This window comes from Octopus sinensis, linkage group LG2 (assembly GCF_006345805.1).
Source record: "Octopus sinensis linkage group LG2, ASM634580v1, whole genome shotgun sequence".
NCBI classification, from domain to species: domain Eukaryota; kingdom Metazoa; phylum Mollusca; class Cephalopoda; order Octopoda; family Octopodidae; genus Octopus; species Octopus sinensis.
This window is the reverse complement of record NC_042998.1, coordinates 183,198,435-183,224,212: the sequence shown is the minus strand read 5'-3', so window position 1 is coordinate 183,224,212 and position 25,778 is coordinate 183,198,435. Positions and strand designations below refer to the sequence as shown.

At 36.3% G+C, this 25,778-nt stretch overlaps 1 protein-coding gene across 4 annotated transcripts; it reads right to left on the bottom strand.

Moving 5' to 3' along the window:
• Positions 1-139: 139 nt before the first annotated feature.
• Positions 140-24,397, bottom strand: LOC115232180 (ADP-ribosylation factor-like protein 13B). Of its 4 annotated transcripts, none has more exons than XM_029802033.2 (10): positions 24,289-24,397; positions 20,466-20,580; positions 18,102-18,172; positions 16,080-16,332; positions 14,347-14,452; positions 12,866-13,068; positions 6,921-7,026; positions 3,670-3,949; positions 1,991-2,143; positions 140-664 (listed from the first exon to the last, which is right to left on the bottom strand). In XM_029802033.2, exons 2-10 carry the CDS (start codon positions 20,522-20,524, stop codon positions 570-572), a joined length of 1,326 nt encoding a protein of 441 aa, XP_029657893.1. In that variant the 5' UTR covers positions 20,525-20,580; positions 24,289-24,397; the 3' UTR covers positions 140-569. The 4 variants fall into 4 exon arrangements, with proteins under 4 accessions (XP_029657893.1, XP_029657888.1, XP_036356416.1 ...); XM_029802028.2 differs by having other exon boundaries at positions 24,252-24,377; XM_036500523.1 differs by lacking the exon at positions 24,289-24,397 and adding an exon at positions 23,504-23,650.
• Between the last annotated feature and the right edge of the window lie 1,381 nt (positions 24,398-25,778).

Here is a 25,778-nt window from a genome sequence, read left to right as displayed (position 1 = left end):
GGAACATAGAAACAAAATAGCCAAGAGTGACTTACAGAACATGCAACTAAAAACTGGTTGTATCAGTATTAAATGTACTTTTTTCACAAATGGAGATAAATGAAAATACATTAATAATACATTTTCATCTAACAAAACATATCGGAGATGAATAAATTATTTTTATTTTATAACATAAATGTTTCCAAATGATTTGTGAATCATATTGAAGACCCTTGTCCAATAAACAGCAGAAACAGTAAATAAAAGCTGTTACATTTTGTTAAGATTTTAAAACTATCTTCAAAAGTTTCTGCATCTACAAGTTTTACATTCAATATAAATTTTGATGAAAAATACTGTTATAAAAAGTTTGTTTGTGTCCTTTTTTTGCTTCGAATAGTTATATGGAGGGATTTTTAAAGAATTGGAGGGTCTGACAAGTAAAAAAAATAGATCTTAATCTCATAGTAAAAAGTATTCAAAACTCTTTGCAATCTCATTAAAAAAAGTGGTGAGCCATAAGTAAAATAAATAACTAATTCATTCATGCTAAGACAAACAGTTGCTTTCCTAAGATACTTCAGGTATCAACTAACATTAGCATCCGTCTTCTCATCAATTAGCTGTAAGTTTTCAACAGTTGGTAATTCTTCAACCAAATTCCACTTCTGAGAAAAAGTGTCTGTGAAGAGAGAAAAAAAGAAAAGATTACTTGTAAACAAAAATTTCACAAAATTTATAAATGCTAGGCTTCACACTCTTTGATGACTTTTTATGAGAAATCAATATGGTTGCTACAACACCTCAGTAACATAGCCAAAGCTGTATCTTTAGTGGCAGAAAATAGCCACAATTTTGCTTACATATCCGAGTCAGATTTAGAATGATGAGGCTATGGAGGATGTTCTGAAGATATGTATCAATGTTGGTGAATATCTTGTGTGAGGTGCACACATTGTAGGTATTGTGAGTATGAAAAGTTATTAAGTGTTATCAGCCTGTGAGTGTGTGGGTAGCATTAGAAGTAAGACTTGAGAAACTTGGGGATACATTCATTGTAGGAACACTTTCAGAATCCTTCACCTTGTTAGGCTGAAGGGAGTGGAGTTGGTTCTTTACTTGCTGGTTATGGCCATGAGGTCAGTATATTTAGAGGTGGGGCTTTTGTTATGTGTGTAGAATGGGGAACTGGAAGCAAAATGGAGAGAAAATGTGACTGCCTGATCTACAAATGTGTTTGATTAATGTAGCAGAAACAATAATAATAATAATAAAAATAATACACCAAACTCAGACTTTTTAAAAGGGTGTAAGAAAACTTATAACAGGTTTTGATGTTATTAAAAATTTTGGTAAGAGATAGGTCTTCGATTTGTGTTGTATTGTTGTTGAGTTTTCCATGTCATTTTTTTTTTCTTTTTTTAACCCCTTCAAGAATTCCTAGAGGAAAGAGCAATATAGCCACAGATTTTTCTGTTTGTAACAAAGTACGATTCAGTTTATAAAATTTGCTTGGTCAGCCAGCCAGGTTGTTGGTCAGCTGCGTCAGTCATCTGTTCAGATTTCTTTCATTTTTGTACCATTTACTTTGTTTTCTGTCAGTGTTGAAGCAGAGGAATTTAATGTCTTTGATTTAGTTGTTCTTAGTATTAAGTAGATTACCGAAAGAGGCGGGCAAATTTTGCTTATTTAAACAACTCCCTGTTGCCTTTAACATCATCTAGGTCTAAACTTTAAGAAAACATTTTTAAAATAAAGATTTTCTAGTTAAGGTTATAAACTAAGTGTAAAGTAGGTATATCGAAACTGGTAATGAAATAACTTGTCTTATTACAGCTAGCAATTACCAATAAAACAAGAGTCTTGAACACTAAACTACATGCTACAAAATATGGCATGCTATTCTTCATTTCCTTAAAAATCAAAAATTATGTTAAATATAAATACAGAATTTTTCATTCAGTTAAACCTAAAGATAACAGCAAAATGATTCCTGAATTCTACTTACTTTCTTCGCCAGAATCTGTGGTCAAGTTAGTAATTGGAGAAGTTATGAATGTCAGTGAGGTACTGGTGGTGGCAGATAATTCCTTGTCATCTGGTGTGTCAATAGGGACAACATTGTTTTTCTTCTTCTTTCGTTTAACTTTTTCAGTCTTTGCTAGAGAGAAAGATAATTATAGAATAGAAATACAAAATGGCTGACGGTTAGTAAGGAGAGACACAAATAAGAAAGAAGAAAACAAAGGACCACTGATACGGTCACAGGAGTGTGACGAAAGAACTCTGGCCGAAATAAGATTAAGATTAATGTAAAAAATAAATAACACTGAAGCAAAGTAACACCAAATATATAGTGCGTGTGTTTTTATTGACTAAACTGGCAAAATGACCATTCCGAAATATAACAATAAGATAATTATAATAGTATTTCTATTAAAATATCCTTGGATGTTACTTTCTATTAAAATATGTTTTTCAAACAAACATAATAAAATATGCATAATAAAATACAAACATCAAGGAAGAGCTAAAATTGAGTTCTTAGTTATTATTAACACCATCATCATCGTTTTAACATTCTCTTTTCCATGCTGGTATGGATCAGACAGAGTTTGTTGAGGCCAGCTCTCAGCTGTTTCTAAGTAAGGTAATACTTCCCCATGGCTGGATATGTATGTCTTCATGGAAACATACAATACAGACAAGTCTAACTTCGAATGCTTCACATACAACAAGCTGTAGAAGGAGACAAGACTGGCATGACCCCATTGAAGGATGCTTTTCAGGTCTCTTCATAGACTCAATGTAGGTTTGGTCTGAGTTGTCTAGGTTGCAAAGATTATGAATGTATGAATGGTGGTACTGTCTTCATAGGAGTGGGCACTGTTGGAAGCAATGGCAACTACACTTTTGATGTGGTATGATGCCTGCTTTCAAACCACATAGTTCTTGGTTCAGTCCCACTGTGTGGCACCTTAGGCAAGTGTCTTCTACTATAGCCTTGGGCCAACCAAAGCCTTGTGAGTGGATTTGGTAGACAGAAACTGAAAGATGCTTGTATGTGTATATATATATATATGTGCTGGTGGCACGTGAAAAAACATTCGAGTGAGGTTGTTGCCAGTGCCACTGGACTGGCTCCTGTGCAGGTGGCACATAAAAAGCACCATTTGAGCGTGGCCATTGCCAGTACCACCTAACTGGCCCTCGTGCCGGTGGCACGTAAAAGCACTAACTACACTCTCGGAGTGGTTGGTGTTAGGAAGGGCATCCAGCTGTAGAAACTCTGCCAGATCAGATTGGAATCTGGTTCGCCAGCCCTCAGTCAAATCGTCCAACCCATGCTAGCATGGAAAGTGGACGTTAAACGATGATGATGATGATGACATATATATCTGTGTGTGTCTTTGTTTCTGTGTTTGTTCCCCACCACTGCTTGACAACCGGTGATGGTGTGTTTACATCTCCATAACTTAGCAGTTTCACAAAAAGAGACCGATCTAATAAGTATCAGAGTTTTAAAAAAAAAGTCCTGAAACTGATTTGTTCGACTAAAACCCTTCAAGGTAGTACGCCAGTGTGGCAGCAGTCAAATGACTGAAACAAGTAAAAGGAAAGATAAGATCTATTTACTGATGAGAGTTATTATTTTATAAAAGGAGTAATTTTAAATCAGAAACTCACTAAGCTCACTTAAAGGCTGCAGAATGGTACTTTTTGAGTGTGGTTTTACGTCACTGTCTGGCACTGATCTATTGGTGGTTGTATCGCTCTTGCTTAATATACAATAGCTGACAGCATCCTGCTTTTTATCTGGTTGAATTTGAGTACTGTGAGGTTGTGGTAACAATTGTTCACTGTCTGAATTTACTGTTAGCAACTGAATTTTCTCACTTTCGGAATTGTCCACTTTGGGATGGTTCAGTAGATGTGGTGCTTCTACTAGGTTACTGTCATTGGTTGTCTGAAATAAGGAGAGCAGAGAATATTTGTTTTTAATATTTAATATTGCAATTCTGTCGAGGTCGACTTTGCCTTTTATCCTGTTGGGTCGGTAAAATAAATACCAGTTAAGTAATGGGGGTCAATGTAAACTTACCCACTCCCCATGAATTTGCTGATCTTGTGCCAAAATTTAAAATCAATAGTAATATTGCAACTAAAAATAACAGACACAGCAGCCAACATTCCAGCACTCAGCTGTATCTCTTTCTATTTCTTTGGAAATACCAATTCTGTGTCACCTCCACCCTGAACTCATTTGATGCACTTCCCTTTCTCTCTTTTATTGCTTTTACTGTGTCTTATTATGTCAGACACTCATGATAAATGTTTTATCTATGCCCCTTTCCTTAAGTCTGCAACCTTACTTGTTTTCTCCCCCGAGCATTAATCTGTAACATTTAAATAATAATAATGAAATTATTGTATACAGTGCTCAGGTGCACCAATTTCAAAATGAATGTTAATTACAGTAACTTCACCCAATTATCCTGACTTCAATATCTCTTCTAAATGAGCATAAAATATACATGGATACTGTCTCATTAGACATACAATCTTTTGGTTTCATTAAGAAATGAAATTACAATATCTTAAACTACCACAATCAAACTAAGATTGTTTGACTTTTATGAGTATGTTTCAACTAATACAGACAATTATTTAGGGAAAGTAGTAATGCATGATAAGAGGCACACAACAGCAATAAGAAACAAATAAACAATCACAACATAACACATATAATATGTGTATCAGATAATATAAAATGCTATATGTCTCATAGATTTCTCCATTTCTTTGTGTATAATAACATACATGGGCCTAAAGTACATAATTATGTATCTAGTTTTAAAAAGTCTGTAAATAACGATTTTTGTATCATAAAACTTCTTTCAGTCACTTGACATGTAATCAATTCAAGAAAGGCATACTAGAATTTTCTAAACTGAAACAAGTGGAGAAAGTAAAGTAATAAGTGGAAAGAGACAGAGGCCGTTAATCTTGTTTTAAGCAGACCTAGACCACAATCTATGAGTACAATAAAGTAAAACATATTGTACCTGAGACATTATGATTGTGAAGTGAACTTCTTAACTATTCACCCATACCTGTGCTTGGCCATGTCTATGTAGCATATATGTTCAAGCTGAAATTGAACACATGGAGCTTTATTTTTAATATGAAAATAGAAGTTTGTGAGTTTAATGCCCTATAAAAAATTAGTTTCATTGTTCATAAAATGTCCTTCTCAATTTTAAATGATGTCGTAACCAGTGGTGGCTTGTAGATAAAATTATTTGGGGTGCTGCTTCAGAGAATTGTTAGCTGTTGTTTTAATATTGTGTAAAAGGAAACAAACATATAAAAAGAATAGGTGTAGGAGTGGCTGTGTGGTAGTAGCTTGCTTACAAACCACATAGTTCCAGGTTCAGTCCCACTGTGTGGCACCTTGGGCAAGTGTCTTTTACTATAGTCTTGGGCCGACCAAAGCCTTGTGAGTGGATTTGGTTGACGGAAACTGAAAGAAGCCCATCGTATATATGTATATATTCAAAATGTGACCGCATGTGTACCGTTGGTGATTTTTTTCCCTCTGTGTCCCTTCTCCGGATCTTTCCTTCTCCTATGTTTCCGACAAAGAGCTCCGCTCGAAACGTTAAACCCTCCTTCTTTCTTGAGCGTCCAATAATACTATATTTGTTCCACGTCCTCGTGTTGTTGTGTTTTTTTGTGCTTTCATGTTTGGATTAACTGTATATATATATATATATATATATATATATGTGTGTGTGTGTGTGTGTGTATATGTTTGTGTGTCTGTTCATCCCCCAAAATTGCTTGACAACCGATGCTGGTGTGTTTATGTCCCCGTAACTTAGCGGTTTGGCAAAAGTGACTGATAGAATAAGTACTAGGCTTACAAAGAATAAGTCCTGGAGTCGATTTGCTCGACTAAAGGCAGTGCTTCAGCATGGTCACAGTCAAATGACTGAAACAAGTAAAAGAGAAAAGCGTACATAAACTTGATCAGTTCACGTTTTAGCCACTGCTGGGTAGTGTGTTTAATTTGTTCACTGAACACAGCTGTGAATTCCTCTTTGTTTTTCAAAAATCCCTGTGATATCACAAAATAAGAGGGGGAAAATCAGCCCTATTTTTCAAATCCTGGCAACAACACTGAAGCTAGAAGCAGGATAATTAATTCTACACTTTATCACATTCAGGAACATAAATACGTTTTTAAGCACAACATATGTGGAGTCAAAAAGAAGTACTACCTTTCACCGATACTGCGTGAATGACAGTGCTCTCTCTCCCTAGCATGAAGCTTCCTCTCTTGGATATGTGAGCATGTGCACAATAGCCAAACACTGCATCACTGGAACTGACATTTGTACATTACTGCATATACTTTATGCACACTTTTTGACAAGTTGTGGTGCACCTGAGCACTGTATACAATAAGTTCATTATTATTATAACTGTGAAGCACACAGTTTTATACAAGGATTTTTGCATTTTTTTCATAAACTAGGGGATGGCTACTGACATTAAGCTTAAGGATTATATAATGTATAAGTATAAAGAAAGAATTAAAGAAAAAAAGGACTCATTGTACTGAATGTTATGGATAATATCGAGTGGAAATAGGGGGTGCTGCAGTTCTGCAGTGCCTATACATGAGCCACCACTGGTCATAACTGTATTGTGAATTATAAGGCTCAAGAAACTATAAAGATTTAGAGATGTAAAAGGTGCTAAAGAGAGAACTGTGAAAAAAGGAGAAAAGAGGACTAAAAAGAGGAAGGAAGATGAAGAAGAGGAAAAGTGTAAAGAGAAATGTGTAAGATTGTAGATGGAAAGAAAGGGAGTATAAATGAAAGACAAGAAAGCTACAGAATACAAGCTGTCAAGAATAAATTATACAGTACCTTGGCAAAATATGTACCATCAAGTCTCTTAAATGGGTCCCCAGTTTCTTGGTCAGGAGTAGGGTAGCGTGGAGAAAGTTCTATTGGCTTTTCCTGCTCTTTCTCCCTTAAAAGCAACAGAATATTTATTGGCTTCTGCAAAGTTTTTATAATGTTTTACTAAGACAGTTTCTAGGTATTATGAAGTATGGTTTCAAAAATGGAGAAGTTTGTATCACAAGAGTGATTAGCAATTAACAAATTACTTGACATTTGAAATTTTATATGTGGAGAATATATTATAAATAGTGTATTTCCCATGGAACATATATCATTGAATGTATATAACTTGAGAGCATATAATCTATAGGGCACATAGATTACATATAATGTTTATCACAGAGCATGCAGTGAGTCAATGAGGATGCCTTTATGAGGTTGATTGACCTGCTACAAATAGCAACCAAATTTCCCACTAACCAGAAGACAGTAAATGTACCTAAAAAAATGGAATGTTAGTGCTAAAATACCTTTAATTAGAGCCAACTTGAAGCAAAACAACAACTGCAATCACCACAGAGCAGACATCTGACACAGAACATGTCCTACAGAGTAAATATCTCACAGAGCAAGTATCTTACTACGTACATCTCATATGTGTCTGATGAACTCTTTTTTACATATTTAAAATGAAAAAAGAATCCAAAGATATTTTTGATGTGTATAACCCGTGAAATACTTCTCAATATAGCTTTCTATGTACCATGCACTGCATGAGGCAGGCAGGTTAATAAAGTAAAAACCTGAGAAATATCATCATCATCATCATTGTCGTTTAACGTCCGCTTTCCATGCTAGCATGGGTTGGATGGTTTAACTGTGGGCTGGCAAACCAGATGGCTGCACCAGGCTCCAGTCTTGATCTGGCAGAGTTTCTACAGCTGGATGCTCTTCCTAATGCCAACCACTCCGAGAGTGTAGTGGGTGCTTTTACGTGCCATGGCAACGACCTCACTCAAATTTTTTTTTTTTTCACACATGCCAATGGCACAGGTGCCAGTAAGGCAATGCTGGTATGATATTTATGTCCCTCTTAAGGGTAGTGAGTGAAGCAATATAAAACGGGGATTAAAACCATGCTGATTTAATTTATTGAAAAATTGCCATTAAAGCACATAGCTGCTCATCTTCTGGTTAACATAAAACAAGGTTGCAATAAATTATGTCCTAGTATTATGAAGTAAGAAAAATTAATTTCCAGGACTGCATTCTTAGTTTCAATATAGAACTTAAAAGCACTATAGTAGTCTTTGGGTACATGCCATGAGTAAACACTTAGAGTAGGTAGTAAGTGACTTTTTCTTCTTTTTCTTCAACATTACCATTCAAAAACCGTTTTCCATGTTGGCAGGGGTTGGATCGTTTGACAGGATCTAATAAGCTGCAGAGCTATGCCAAGATACACTGACAGCTTTGGCATGTTTTCTGCAATTGGATGCCCTTCTTAATGCCAACCATCTTACAGTGTGTATTGGGTGTTGTCAACAAAAATCTTTATCATTATGACACAACATGTAAAACTATTCTGACAAGAAAAAATATTTACTTAAAAGCATACATACACACACAAACACATAAATAGGAATAAATGATAAATAAAAGTTAAGTGATTTACATGTATGTACACACATAAACAAACATAAATGCTATTATATGTTCAACATGGTGCGTACACTTATATCTATATATATAAAAGTGAAGTTGTGTGAGTGTCTGTCTCCTACGATTTAGATTCTTAACTACTCCCACATTTTGCGGTGCAGTTTAACCAAAATTTCGGGTATCTTATAGTCGTGATTCATATCGAGCCCTTCTGGGTATTAGCGCGCGTCTACGATGAGTCTACGATTTAGAAAATAATTTAACATAATTTTTTTCCATTTCTTCCAATTTTTTCGTGTTGATGGCGGCGGAATTGGCGTCCATGCTCACACCTGCACCTGTGTTGCTTCTCCCCCTTCTTCCCTCCCTCGTAAAGTGTGACTGCGCATGCGTGAACGTGTGACTGCGCATGCGCGAACGTGTGACTGTGCATGCGCAGTCACACGTTTGTGCATGTGCAGTCACACTGTTGCGCCTTCACAGTCACACGTTCGCGCATGCGCAGTCACGAGTTCGTGCATGCGCAGTCACACTTTCGTCCACGTGCAGTCACACGGTCCCGCATGTGCGGTCTTACATTCGCGCAGCGCAGTCACACGTCCGCACATGCGCACTTTCGCGCACACGCAGTGACACTCGCGCATGCGCAGTCACGTTCGCGCATGCGCATTCACACTTTCGCGCATGCGCATTCACAATTTCGCGCATGCGCAGTCACACTTTCGCGCATGAGCAGTCACACGTTCGCGCATGCGCAGTCACACGTTCGCGCATGCGCATTCACACGTTCGCGCATGCGCATTCACACGTTCGCGCATGCGCATTCACACTTTCACGCATGCGCAATCACACGTTCGCACATGCGCATTCACAATTTCGCGCATGCGCAGTCACACGTTCGCGCATGTGCAGTCACATGTTCGCGCAGGCGCACGCACATATATGTGCGCATATAGCATAAGACCATATATATATCTATATATATAAAACTGTAGTTGTGTGAGTGTCTGTCCCCTTCGATTTAGATTCCTAACTACTCCCACATTTTGCGGTGCAGTTTAACCAAATTCGGGTATCTTATAGTCGTGATTCATTTTTTATTCCATTTTAATGCATATTTTTTCGTGTGTCGATGGCGGCGGAATTGTCGTCCACGCTCACACCTGCACCTGTGTTGCTTCTCCCCCTTCTTCCCTCCCTCGTGAAGCTGTGGGGAAGGGAGTGTAAGGAAATCAACGTCGTAATGCATTGTCAAGGAGACCAGCGTTCTTTTAGAATGACTTCATGGCTTGAAGTCGCCAAAACAGAAATCGCTAAAAAAGCTGAAACAGATTCACAAAAACGGCAATTACCGCCACACAGGGCAGGTTTCCTGTGCAAACAATTTGTACAACCGAATGTTTTAGTTGTTGCACAAATCTTTATATATAAAAGTAAGGTTGTGTGTCTGTCTCCTACGATTTAGATTCCTTACTCACACATTTTGCGGTGCAGTGTAACCAAAACTTATAGTCGTGATTCATATCGCGCCCTTCTGGGTATTAGCGCGCGTCTACGATGAGTCTATGATTAAAAAAAAATTTACCATAATTTTTTATTCCATTTTAATGCATTTTTCGCTATTATATAAGGGAAGTAACTCTCTAAAAATGTCTACGATGAGTCAACGATTTAAAAAAAAATCACCATCATTTTTTATTCCATTTTTAATGCATTTTTTGCTATAACTCACTAAAAATGCTTATATAGATATTTCCCTTACAAACCCGAGCAACGCCGGGCAATACTGCTAGTTTTCTATAAAGTTACACAGACATATATGAATATTCATTGTTACTATTACATACACAAAGGAAATAAAATAGCTTTAAAAATTAGCTAAATTGTGAGAGGCAAACATTCCCACATGAACTTCTCACTCAATAATAACACTGAGGGGAAAAAAAAAGGCAGAGTTCATTCTACCTTTCAGAACAAATTATGTATTTGGATGCCCAGAGAGTGTCACCACTAGAATAAGAATAACCTGGGCAAAGTTCAGAAAGCTTCTACCCCTACTTGTAACTAAGGGCCTCTAGCCCAGAGTGAAAGGTAGATTGTATGATGCATGTGTGCGAACAGCCATGCTTCACGGCAGTGAAACACAGGCTGCGGCTGCTGAAGACATGCGTAGACTTGAAAAAAAATGAAGCTAGCATGATCCACTGGATGTGTAATGTCAGTGTGCACACATGACAGAGTGTAAGTGCCCTGAGAGAAATGTTAGACATAAGAAGCATTGGATGTGGCATGCAAGAGAGATGTTTGCGTTGGTAAAGTCATGTACTGCAGATGGATGAGGAGAGCTGTGTGAAGAAATGCCACTCCCAAACAGTGGAAGGAATCCAGGGCAGAGGGAGACCAGGAAGACATGGGATGAGGTGGTGAAGCATGACCTTTGAATGTTGGGCCTCAGAGAGGCAATGACAAAAGACCAAGACCTCTGGAGGTATGCTGTGACTGAGAAGACCTGGCAAATAAAGTGAGTCCACAGCTGTAACCTACACCAGTGTCGCATAACCAGCCCACTCAAAAGTACCTTGGATCGTAGGGCGACATGCCATGCTTGAGGAGACCTATTGAGTCAAGTACATCAACATCAGCAATATCAAAATCAAATCAAATGGAAACTGTAGTTGTGAGTCTTATGCCAGTAGAACGTAAAAAGCACCATCCGAATGTGGCTGATGCCAGTGCCTCTGTAACTGGCTTCTGTGCCAGTGGTATGTAAAAAGCACCATCCAAGCGTGGTCAATGCCAACTCCTCTGGCCCCTGTGCCAGTGGCACATAAAAAGCACCCACTACACTCTTGGAGTGGTTGGCGTTAAGAAGAGCATCCAGCTGCCAGATCAGATTAGAGCCTGGTGCAGCCTCTTGGCTTCCCAGACCCCAATCGAACCGTCCAACCCATGCCAGCATGGAAAACAGATGTTAAACAATGATGATGATGATGATATTTCTCATTAGTATATACAGTATTGTTGAAACTGTGCATCATAATATTAATCAGTAAATGAAGCTTGCACTCAATTCTATGCATTAGATAAGCATTTAAAAAATAAACTGGACATTATTTACTTTTTATATTTAATAATTATTTGTAGTTTTAATCTATGTAAGCACTGCTAACTTTGACAACAAGACAGCATCTTTCTGATAATCTCTTTGACTCTTGATAACATTCTTACAGACATTAGCATTTTTCATTTCCAGTGGACATCTTAGAGAAACTTTTCCACTCTTTGCCACACATCTTTCGTGCATGAAACTACACACACACACACACACATAAATGATCTTGATTAAGTTTAGCGTGACATCTTTCATCTTTTTTCAGTTAGAATGCAGCCATGCTCAAGCACTACCTTGAAGGATTTTTTTAAAGCCTTGTATTTAGGGATGTAAACAAACAAACACAGGTTGTCAAGCGGTGGTGAGGGTGGCAAACACAGATACAGAGACACACACATGGATAGACAATCATCATCATCATCATCATCATCATCAGTTAATATCCAAGTTCCATGGTGGAATGAGTTGGTTGGGTCAGGGTTATAAAAGAAAACATTTGTCCAACTGCCATGCAGTGGGATTGAACTCAAAACTGCATGGTTGCAAAGCAAGCTTCTTAATCACACAACCATATCTGTACCTATACATACATACATATATATATATATATATATATATATATATATATATATAAAGTTAATCCAAACATGAAAACACAAAGAGAAAACACGTGAGGATGTGGAACAAGTATAGTGTTATTGGATGCTCAGGAAAGGAAAGAAAGGAGGAGGAATATATATAAGGGTAAAATTAATTAATTATTAATTAATAATTTTACCAAGTAGTGTTCAGTATGTAAAAAGACCATTTACGGTATATTTAAAACATTATGTTATATAATTAGGTTCAGTAAAATAATTTACTTTACCACACACCGAACATTTAGAAATAGCAGCCAAAATTTTTTAGCTATTTCCTCTACTATAAGAAAAGTCCCAGACACTGTATACTCAAAAATAATTCACGCAGGTACAGAGGGAATAATAACGAAAGATCACACATACATCGATTACTTGAGAATGCCATTTCTGAATTAGTTGGATATAGAGATCAACATTTTATATATATATATATATATAAAAAATTTTTATATATATATATATCAAATTTTATATATATATATATATCAAATTTTATATATATATATATATATATATATATATATATAACAACAAGAATTCAATAAAAATACCTTTCTTCTCGAATCTTCTTTACTCTAATTTTCCTCTCTTCGTCTTTGATTTTTTTTTCTTCACACATGGCTTTCATTTCTTTCACGACACGTTCATTGTAGAAATCATACTGTTGATCGACTATGTTACACAACCACATTATTCCTTTGGTTATATTCTTATCTAGTTTACGTCCACTTCCAAGGGAAGCTGAACAGGATTCCTGTAAACATCGAAACCATCAGTATTACTACATTGAAATATAGTGAATTCCATATAAAACCACTTTGTAATTATTGTTGTTTTGCTTCAGGTTACCCCTAACTGACTAGAGTCAGGAAAAAAGCCACAACCATTTTATCTTTCTCTGTATATCATGGACCAAAAGTGCATAGCTTAGTGGTTAGGGTATTTGGCTCACAATCGCAAGGTTGTGAGTTCAATTCCCAGCGACATGCTGTGTCCTTGGGTAAGACACTTTATTTCATGTTGCTCTACTTCACTCAGCAGGCAAAAGTGAGTAGTACCTGTATCTCAAAGGGAGAGATTTGGTTGGTATTTCTGGCAGATAAATTGACCTGATACAGGTTCCCTCACTGTTTGAGCCACCAAGTATTGCATGTGTTGACAGTAAAGTGAGGTTGTTAGAGTGATGGTGGTGGTGGTGTTGTATGTGATGATTTTTTTTGGGGGGGGATTTCGCCCCAGGACCCATAAGGCCAGATACCCAGGTTCCAAGCTGTGTGATCAAGATCACCACATCACCTCCAAATGGGATGCTGATTTGTTGCAGGGTACAAGGCCAGCAATTTTGAAAGGAAGAGGTAAATCAATTACATCAATCTCAGTACCTGACTAGTACTTTATTTTATTGACCCTGAAGTGACGAAAGACAAGGTCAACTTGAGCCAGAAGAAATGCCCATAGCATTTTGTCTGACATGCTAATGATTCTTATTTCTTTACTGCCCACAAGGGGCTACATACAGAGGGGACAAACAGATTAAGTCGATTATATTGACCCCAGTGCGTAACTGGTACTTATTTAATTGACCCCGAAAGGATGAAAGGCAAAGTCGACCTCGGCGGAATTTGAACTCAGAACGCGGCAGTTGACAAAATACCTATTTCTTTACTGCCCAAAAGGGGCTACACACAGAGGGGACAAACAAGGACAGACAAACAGATTAAGTCGATTATATCGACCCCAGTGCATAACTGGTACTTATTTAAGCAACCCCGAAAGGATGAAAGGCAAAGTCGACCATGGCGGAATTTGAACTCAGAACATAGTGGCAGACGAAATACCGCTAAGCATTTCGCCAGCCGTGCTAACGTTTCTGCCAGCTCGCTGCCTTGACATGCTAATGATTCTGTTAGCTTGCTGCCTAATGTGCTGAAATGAACTCCCAAATTCGTAACCCAATAGGTTCTCTTCTACTGAAAATTACTGGAAAAAAAAATATGTAAATGTTATAAAAAAGGAAGAAATAGTTCTGTACCACTCGGCAGGGACATTTGCTTTGATTGACTAAAGATTCAAGGGAAAGTATGTCACAGACATCCAGCTCATCTAATGCTCCAGCTTGGTCCTGCTTGTTAGCCAACCTACAAGACATAAAATTAACATTTTCTTTTTATTTCATGGCATTATGAAAGGATAAATATTTTTGAAATTATAAGTTTATAATTACTTGATCAATAATTTCAAATGCATTAAACATTTATGTTTAGTAAGATAAATTCATCATCATCATCATCATCGTTTAAAGTCTGCTTTCCATGCTAGCATGGGTTGGACAGTTCAGCTGGGGTCTGGGAAGCCAGAAGGCTGCACCAGGCTCAGTCTGATATGGCAGTGTTTCTACGGCTGGATGCCCTTCCTAATGCCAACCACTCTGTGAGTGTAGTGGGTGCTTTTTACGTGCCACTGGCACAGGTGCCAGACGAGGCTGGCAAACGCCAGTCGGGGTGGCACTGGCAATGGCCATGTTCGGATGGTTCTCTTACGTGCCACCGGCACTGGTATCACAGCTGTAATTTCCATTGATGTTGATCGATTTTGATTTTGATTTTCACAAGTAGAGTTTTGTGTCCCAAGAAGGATGTCATCATTTAACGTCCATTTTCCATGCTAGCATGGATTGGATGGTTCCACAGGATCTGATAGGCCCAAGGACTGCACTGTGCTCTAAGTCTGCTTATGGATGCTTTCTACTGCTGAATGCCCTTCCTAACACCAACCAATTTACAGGATGTGTTGGGTGCTTTTTTCATGCCGCAAGCATTAGTGAGGTTGCCATAACAACAAAGTTGCCAGGATGAACTTCAAGTCATTTTACTACAACTGTTAAAATGTTTGGTAAAACTCTAATTACCTAAAACTTCCCAGAAAAAATACATCAGTTTGTGACTTTCTAGTTGTCACTAAGATTCTTATAGGACTACAGTGATTCATAATCATTATCATTTTAACGTCCACTTTTCCATGCTTGCATGGGTTAGACAGAATTTGTTGAGACAGATTGTCTGTGGCTGCATGCTCTTCCTGTCATCAACCCTCACCTGTTTCCAAGCAAGGTCACCCTCATTCACAAGTCTCATCTATTTCAAGCATTTGACATGCTTTTATACAACTTATATCATCTATAAGCATCATATACCCATATCAATACTTCCAATTTTTCTTTCAGCGCATTTTTGCTCTCATGCACACTGGCATTACAGAGCCAGTAAAACAAGCTTACTTCATTTCTCTTTGGATTTTGAAAATCTGTTACCATGCAGCATTGCACCTCATACAACAGCATCATGCAATCTGTCCTGCTTTCAGAAAGAAAATCTTTTTGTTGCCAACAAAAATAATAATCCCTGAATATATATTTTCCACCCTGTTCTCACTCAAGCAACTATGCTTTTGGGACACTCATTTCTACTCTTAATTAGGCAACCTAAGTAACAAAAGCTTTCGACTAATTCTAGGGAGATTGCTAAGCATTTGAAGGAATTAATTTCACTTGTGCTTTATTTGCTAGCTATTCTTATGTATCAACCACATATGAAGCCTACTTTCCAAGTGTGACGACTACACCTCTTGTATATCCAAAATTTATATTGGGCACACTGTATGGAATTCCTACCTATTTTTTTCTATTGGGAGTTAATCTTTTCTATAGATTCACAAAAGACTTAGAAATAAAAATTATACAAAAAAAGAAAAAAAAGTTAATCTTACACTAATAGTGGCTTTCCAATTACAAAGGGACTTTCCAGAACATGGGTGAGAACCTCTTTAGTTTCTTCCATTCTTGACTGATTACTAGAATCGATCACGAAGATAATGCCAAAGACTTCTGTGAGGTAATTATGCCATATGTCACGGATTTTTTTACCGCCTCCAAGATCAAACAAAGTAATTTCATATTTATCTAGTTTAATCTCCTCTTTATCAAAACCAATGGTAACAGTTGTATCTGTATGATTGGTCTCTAAAAGAAAAGGAAACAAAAAATAAAAAAAAAAATAAACAAGACAATCATAAAGAAATACAATATGCAACCAAAATAACTAGTAAAACATAACCTTATCATTTTCTGTACTATGATTAGTTCTTTGATTTACTAATATATATGCAGCATCTTGAATTACTTCTTCTGTTGTTTGTTTTAAGTGACTCTGGTTTTCTAAAGCTCACTCAGGACTACTTTGTATGCTTTCCATTGAACTTATTACCATCCATAGTATTTACAACATTGTTTACATTGGCTAAAATTACTCTGAAATACACTACATACTGAAAAAACAACAACAAAAAAACAAAAAAAAACCAACAAAAAACTGCAGTGACAGACATGGATGGAATGCCTTTGATCGTAGGCCTGCTATACCAAAAACAACAAAACTGGTCACAACAGTAAAAAATATATACACACTTTTCTCTTGTGAACTCATATCACTATAAAATTTAATTTTTTGTTATCTTCAATCTCCAGTTATTAGGCTTTCTAATCCTGAGTATTAAGTACCAATGGATATCTATCTACACATTAATAAAGGAAAAAGGGCAAAGATCCCCTTTGGTCATGAATGACCATGGGATTACACCTAGAAAGTTACCCTCTGAGGCACAAGACTGGGCAAGGTTGTTTATGGAAGAATAGCAGTTGCCCATGCATACCAGCCTCCAATCTCTGTGCCACTAATATTATTCAAGGGAAAGGCAAAGCCGATACAGCTTGGAACCAGTGATGTCACAACAGCTGAGTGTACTGGAGCAATGTGAAGTAAAGTGTCTTGTTCAAGGACATAATACATAGTCTAGTCCAGGAATCAAACTCACTACCTCATGATTGTGAGTCTGACACTTTAATCACTGAGCTGTATACAATATTATCATTCTAATAACGTACTCGTTCACCTAATCTAGACAAACATAAAATGCATTACTGAAATGATTTCAACTCCCAAATGACTTCTGATAATATGTCTATGGCACCAATTCTGTTTCATTTGGTGGTGGTCATGGTGGCTGTGTATGTTTGATGTTATGGATGAATCTTTGCATGTGTTTTTCCAGACATGGTCCATCACTAATTTTGAATTTACCACACTTTCCCAAAAGCTGTCCCAAGTATTCACTGCTCTTGCAAAATGAATGTTTCCTTATGTTCAGTCCCACTTGTTACTAGTAAATTTTCTAATCATGCCTTCTGGTCATTTATTCCTTGTTCACAAATATATCTTTATAAACTTCTTTGTTTACAACAAAGATTCCACTCATGATCTCAAAATCTTTATCATACCACACCCATCCACCAATGCTATCTGTTGGCTTGAATGAAGTGTCAAAAAAAGCATCTTCTATATAATTGCTCCTTAGTCCTTAATCATTATCATTATGTCTTCATCCTTTTCGTCCCTGTCTGCAATTTCGGAAATTACAAGATCAAGTATGTTTCTCTTTTAATTGCTCCAGAATCTTGTTATGCCATGTACATGATGTATAAAATAACAATCTCTGAAAGCACAGAAATGAATTCCCAATCACCAAGTTTTCCACTAAATTTCTGTCCTTGGCTGTAACACTTAAAAACAGACCAAACAGTAACATTCATAGCTGTCACAATACACTTCATGTAAGTCAATACAACATGAGAGCATTTGTAGTGTGGCCCCAGATTAGATTTGAAAAGGGCCTTCTAACTCATTTTAGTGATGTAAAGCATATACAAAAAACTCACATAATAAACAAACTTACCTCCTGAAAGACCCTTTGCTGTAGTGGTTTTACCAGCATCATCAAGACCTAGAATAGCAAATGTCAATTTTCTGAAAGAGATATAAAAGAAAAGGTAAAACATCCTGCTAATAGTTTACAAAATATCACTGATAATATTGGTTTCAAATTTTAGCACAGGGCCAGTAATTTCAGGGGAGGGGTCAAGTCAATTATATCGACCCTGATGTTCAACTGACTCCGAAAGGATGAAAGAAAAGATTAGACAATAAAATAATTAATAGACATAACTGTTTCCAACATAAATACATAGCCAGGAATTTGGCAGGAGAGGTTTAACCCTTTAGCAAATAAACAGGCCATATCTGGCCAAAAGTATTCTGCCTGTTTTATGTTCAAACTGGTCAGATCTGGTCTCTCACACCAACCCTACAATATTGTTTAAAAAATTAACAGTTACCTCGTCAAAATCTCATAGCTACAAGATAATGCATGATTAGTTCAAAACAAAGTGGATGAAAAAAGCATTAATTTTGGTAGAATAATGTTAACACTAAAGGGTTAAATGATTCAATCAAGTCTTGACTAGTACTTGACTTTATCCACCCTAGGGGTACTCCAGAGTCTGAACTCAGAACATAAAGGGCCAGAACAAATGCAGCAAGTTTTTCTTAATGTCTGTTGTTAAACATTCTGCCAATTCACTGCTGTCATCAATAGAAATAACGAGAAACTTCAAGGAAACTATAGGTACAAAACTGTGGTTTAATTTCTGAAAATAGTGATTTTGACAAATTCAAGAGTAATTTTGTATAGTGATGGGTGTTTCTTTTTTTCATTACTTGTTTCAGTCATTTGACTGTGGCCATGCTGGAGCACCACCTTTAGTCGAGCAAGTTGACTCCAGGACTTATTCTTTGTAAGCCTAGTACTTATTTTATCATTCTCTTTTGCTGAACCGCTAAGTTACGGGGACGTAAACACTCCGCCATCGGTTGTCAAGCGATGTCGGGGGGACAAAAACACACGCATATATATATATATATATATATATATATATATATATATATATATACACACATATATACGACGGGATTCTTTCAGTTTCTGTCCACCAAATCCACTCACAAGGCTTTGGTTGGCCCGAGGCTATAGTAGAAGACACTTGCCCAAGGTGCCACGCAGTGGGACTGAACCTGGAACCATGTGGTTCATAAGCAAGCTACTTACCACACAGCCACTCCTGCGCCTATTACTAACATAGGGTTGATGTACAATAGGGATTGCAAGATGTGGGTGCATGTGAGGACTTGTGCATGAGGCAGAAACAGCAGTGGTAGTAGAAGAGAAAAAAAAGGAGGAAAAGTGTTTGTAAACGAGTGGTGCTTGTGGTGTGTTGGTGAATGAGTCTTTGTCAATAAGTTTGGACATTCACATGAGTAGTGAGGCCAAGAAGAATGGTGGGTTCTGAGTATTGATGGCAGTAATTACCTAGAGTAACATGCTTGGAGCTCATATGCTGGCATCCAGTCAAAGAGATAAACAAAAAATTTCCTTTTCAGACACCAGTTGTTAACTAACCCTAAACAATAGAGGTACTCAGTCCATAGGGAACAAGTTTCCTGGTTATAGAAATATTGAATACCTATGTTTGGAACATATGGATCTTTATGTGGAATTTGTTCTCTTCTCAACATGCCAGTATCTGTTGGATGAAGCTAGAATGAGCTACGTTAGCTCATACTGCCTTCATCAAACCACAGAGGCTACCATGTCCTTGGTAAGACTATAGAGTCCTTTCATCCCTATATTATTCATTCACTAACCACGTTACAGAATGTACTGGGTGCATTTTATCATGGCACCAGCATGAGAAAGGTTAACTTGTCCAGAGAAAGGTTAAAGATCTTCTCTACTCTGTTATCTGTTCAAGAGAACATGGTGGCCAAGAAGTGAATAAGAGAAAAATGAAGATGACAGAACTAAGATAAAAAGGTGACAGAAGGGAAATTATGATGAGGTAAATAGAATGACAAGAGTGAGAGGGTGATGGAGGAGAAGTAGTACTGAGAGAGAGAGAGAGAGAGAGAGCTACATGTTACTTGGAGGTAAGGAGAGTGGATAGGAAAGCTATACTGAATGGCGTGAAGGTAAAAGAAAGAATGAGAAAGGAAGGAGACAAATGATGGAAGTGAGAGATATTGATGAGGAAGAGATAAATGAATTGATCCCAGTAGATGACTGGTACTTAATTTATCAACCCTGGTGGGATTTGAACTTAAAATTTAGAAGGCAAGAACAAAATTCTCTCAGGCAACACATTGACATTTTCTGTCACTCATCCACTTTCAGAACAAAGTAAATTGTACAATCAATAATACATACCTTTTGGTTTTACACTTACTAATTAGTAGATTTGCACAATTTCTAAACACTGTAAGCATTGTTCTTCCAATTGGATGGGTACAGGTGAGTTGTAATAAGTTATCAAATTAACTCTCTGGAAAATAGTTAAAAAAGGAAAATGATAGATTATTGATTTTCTTGACAGTACTGACAAAGAGCTAAATAATTATGAACACAAACACATCATCATTTAACGTTCGTTTTCCATGCTAGCATGGGTTGGACGGTTCAACCGGGGTCTGGGAAGCCATGAAGGCTGCACCAGGCTCCAGTCTGGTTTGGCAGTGTTTCTACAGCTGGATGCCCTTCCTAACGCCAACACTCCGTGAGTGTAGTGGGTGTTTTTCACGTGCCACCGGCACAGGGGCCAGAGCAAAGTGGCCATGAAAATATATATATACACATACACTCACACATATATACAGGGGTTGGACAAAATAATGTAAACACCTTAAAATTTCAAACAAATGTATTTCAATATGGGGTAGAAACACCTTCAGCAGTAATTACAGCTTGAATTCTACAAGGTATGGACTCAAACAAAGTTTGAATTGTTTCCAAAGGAATTTTTGTCCATTCTTCAGCTAAAACAGTCTCCAGTTCTTGTAGTGATGATGTTGGAGGATATCGGCTCCTTACTTGTTTTTCTAAAGGGCACCATAAATGTTCAATAACATTGAGATCTGGGGATTGTGGTGGCCAGATAAGATGTTCAACTTCACTAGAATGTTCCTCGTGGCATTCAGTAACAACTTTAGCAGTATGAATTGTTGCATTACCATCCTGAAAGTTTGTGTTTCCCTCCGGAATCAGTCCTGCAACCATAGGATGAATTTGATCAGTTAAAATGTTTAAATAGTCTTGACTATTAATTCTGCCATGAAGGGAAACCATTGGGCTGGCAGATTTCCAAGATATTGTCCCCCAGATCATCACAGATCCTCCTCCAAGTTTAACAGTTGGAAGAAGGCAGTCTGGATCAAATATTTCTTTTGGCTGTCTCCACACATATACTCGGCCAGTGGTTGGAAATAAGGTAAAGAATAACTTGTCTGAGAAAATAACATTCTTCCACTGCTCTAGGGACCAATTCTGTAGGTTTTTACTCCACTCTAAACGCTTTGCAATGTTTGTTTTTGAAAGTAGTGCTTTTCTGATTGCATTCCTCCCAGCTTTGTGCAGCTCCCAGTGAACAGTTTTTGTAGAAACTAGGTTCTTGAGCTGGTCATTAAGCTCCGCAGTAAGAGTCCGATGGTCCCTATCTGGAAATTTTGGTTTTCTTCCGGAGTTTTGTTTCGATGAGGAGGTTTTCCCACTTTCTCAAAGGCTATCATTACTTTCAAGACAGTACTTCTTGATACACCAAACATTTTGGCTGTTTTCGTTATGTTAGCACCAGTCATATGAGCACCAACAATTTGACCTCTTTGAAAGTTCGATAGATCTATCGTTTTAATAACCTTTTTCTGATGGTATCTGAAAAGAAACAGCAATTTTAGCAAAACATATTAACCAATACTAATAATAAATAAAAAAAACATAAAAATAACAAACTTGTGACGGTTTTATAGATCTTTCAAAATTATGATGCTATAATGCTAGGTGTTTCCATTATTTTGTCCAACCCCTGTATGTATATGTGTGTGTATATATATATATATATATATATATACAATATGCTTCTTTCAGTTTTCGTCTCCAAATCCACTCACAAGGCTTTGGTCAGCCCAAGGCTATAATAGAAGACACTTGCCCAAGGTGCCACATAGTCGGACTGAACCTGGTACTATGTGGTTGGTAAGCAAACTACTTACCACACAGCCACTCCTGCGCCTGTTGAAGGTTTTTAATATTTATACTAAAATCTCCTTTGTCCTTATACATACATTACACACACACACACACATATATATATTATATATATTATATATATACACACATATATATACATATACACACACACATATATATACATATATGTGACATATATATATGTGTGTGTATATATATATATATATATATATATATATATATATAATATATATATATATATATATATATATATATATACACATATATATTATATATATATGCATACACACACATACATACATATAGCATGTTATTATAGACATAAAAGTTTTTGTCTTTGGCTAAAGTTTTTCATAATGACAACAATCGTCAGTTTAAAAATTCCTGAACAAATACTGTACTGTAATAACAAATATGTTAAAATAATTTATTATACAATTTTGCTAATTTTCTGAGTCTAAGATATGGTTTGTAATATAATACTAAATTTTCTGCTTTTACGATACAATTCTGTTTCTAGTATTTTGGCTAGAATTTTAAACTTTCAATTCATTTTGGGTGTTTTAATATACAAAGCTCAGAGTTTTGCCCGGTTACTTTTCAGACCAAATTTTGCTTATCTTTTGTCCATCTTATATTAACTCTTATGGCATACCTACAAAATGTGACCCCACCACCGATTTTGTTGCCTTATAACTTCCAGAAAAATGGATATTTTCAAATAAATTTTTTTTACAAATACGCTTCAAAGGGTGTACAATCTAATTATATCGGAATTTGTTGTGAAAAAAACATTTTTTCTGCGGATGGAGGGAGGTGTTTTGGAAATTCACAGATGCTAGCTTTGTTTCCCTGTAGAGAAAAAATGGGTACTTTACAAATACCTTTCAGAATGTGTGGATTAAGATTATATCAGAATTTATCATGATAGAAAAAAAAAAAAAAAAGGTGAACACGCACACACATACTGGCAACTAATACGTTTTAGATATATAAGAGAATTAGTATTAGATCAGGTACATAACAATATCAATTTATAAGGTATAATTTCAGTGAGGAAAAAGACCTTTATTTTCTGCGTTCACATCTGTTATTCATTCATTCACTCACACACACACATATACATACACACACACGTGTGCGTATATATATTTATATGTACACACACTCACAGACACAAATAGACAAGCTACAAAATGATCTACCTTGTTCAAATAAGTTCTGTAAACATCATTTCAATGATGTTTACATAGTGATAGTCAGACATGTAAACAAAGTACCTCTGCGGAGTCGACAGTTAATCTATACACGTCTTAGTAACAGAAACTACACAAAACAGTTGTTGTAAACAAACAAAACGCTAATGACATATAAAACGAAGTGGGAGGAGAGAATAAACTACAAAGTTAGGAGAAATAGTTTTAGGATAGCGCGCTCTTAAAGAAAGTGAGACAATGATAATTTGAAATGACAATTTAGAGAATATTTTTACAAAATTCGCCAGGTCAGGTAAATTTTTTTAGAAATTTAAAAATATCAGAAAACAAATCGTCACGTGGAAGAACAGCGCAAATCAAAACAATGACGTACATATTTTTAATTTTAGAAGAAACGATATATATATATATATTTATTTTATAGGAGCTTCTACAGGACTAGAACTGTTTCATTCAAATGAAATCGAAACAGTTCTAGTCCTGTAGAAGCTCCTTCTATAAAATAAATTAATTTACTCTGCTATGTATTGAGTACCTTATTTACTGTGGTTAACCCCGACTCAACCCGGGACCTACATATATTTATATATATATACATATGTACATATGAAATATTATATATGAATGCACAATGATGACTTTAATGAGGAAAGATAGAAGGAAAAAAACATGATTTAAAAGTGTGAAAAAGATAAACAGGTAAAAGTGTGCCAAAAAAAAAGCTCAACAAACATAACGAGTGGGGGTGGATAATGTTTTAAAATATGACAGACCTCGTCGATTGATTGACATAGTTTCACGAGGACAGTAGTTAAGGTAAACGACGGAAGTGTAAACTATCACTATGATGGCGTCACCTATCAACAATAACATGCGCAGTTAGGATAAGGGTAGATAACTCTCAACTTAACGTGAAGCAACAAAATGCTGATTGATATGTCAAGATTTTCCTCATCTTTATATATAAAAGAGAGGTTGTGTGTCTGTCTCCTACGATTTAGATTCCTAACTACTCCCACATTAGTCTTTTTCATTTGGCTAAGAATACAATAAAATTAAAAATGATAAAAGTACTGAAGATCTTACTAGTTAATACCATTTAAAAATTATACCCTAATTCTGAAACTGCTTTTATACTCTTGTTCTTCGTGTAAAATGATGATTTAATTATAAATGAAGCAATTATATATTTTATTGGATTTAAATATGTATGTATATTATACATATACAATACAAAACCACATTAAAATGCAAATCCAAAACTGAAGAAAGCACAAACATGAGCAAAGAAAGAAAGAAAGAAGAGAAAAAAGAAAAAGAGGGAAGAAAGAAAGAAAAAGGGAAGAAGGAAAACATCAGTTCAATACCAAGTGCCTCAATTGGTTGCATACCTTGAACATTTATCTGTTTTTTTCTGGCCTTACATATGGATGAGATGGGCTTGTACACGTAGTAATAGCAATTGCAAATATTCAGAGTTTGATTATTTCAAATATTGACAGTGCCCTATTCAAGAACATTATTATTATTGATTTGATTCAGGCTCATTCTTATTTCTGGTAGAATTTATGTGGGTAATGGGTTACTACCTTTAACCTTAGGTATCCACAGGCTTTCAATAATCTTTTAAGTGCTTAAGACCCTCCTGACAATCTTTCCTGTTCCTAAGAGGTAAACTTTCTGTAAAAGCTCTACAGGATACCCTATTCCAGTCTCTTTCAACCATCTGTCTATATCCGTATTTACAGATTTCAATGCACCGATTGTTACAGACACAATCTGTACAGTTTTCATACACCAGATTATTGCAATTTCAAATTTTAAGGGATTATAATATATGGCTGCACCAGGCTCCAATTTTGATTTGGCAGAGTTTCTACAGCTGGATGCCCTTCCTAACACCTTTCCTCACACTTATATTAAATTCTCTGAAGAGGCCGTGAGACATCCTTGTTAATGTCTCATTTATACCTGCTTTATATGGCTAATAGGTTAAATGAGACATACTTGTCTTCACGGCCGAAACAGCTGTCAGATATGATGTAATTGTATTTTATATTTCTATTTCCATGTCTAGTTATATTTGCAATATATTATGTATAATGTCATTGCTGTTATGTAATGGTGTAATAAAGTATTGATTGGGTATTATCTGATGGTTGATGATTGATTGATTTAAGTATGTTTCTCCATTTTCTCATTTTGTATATATATATATATATATATAGGAAAGGTGTTAGGAAGGGCATCCAGCTGTAGAAAC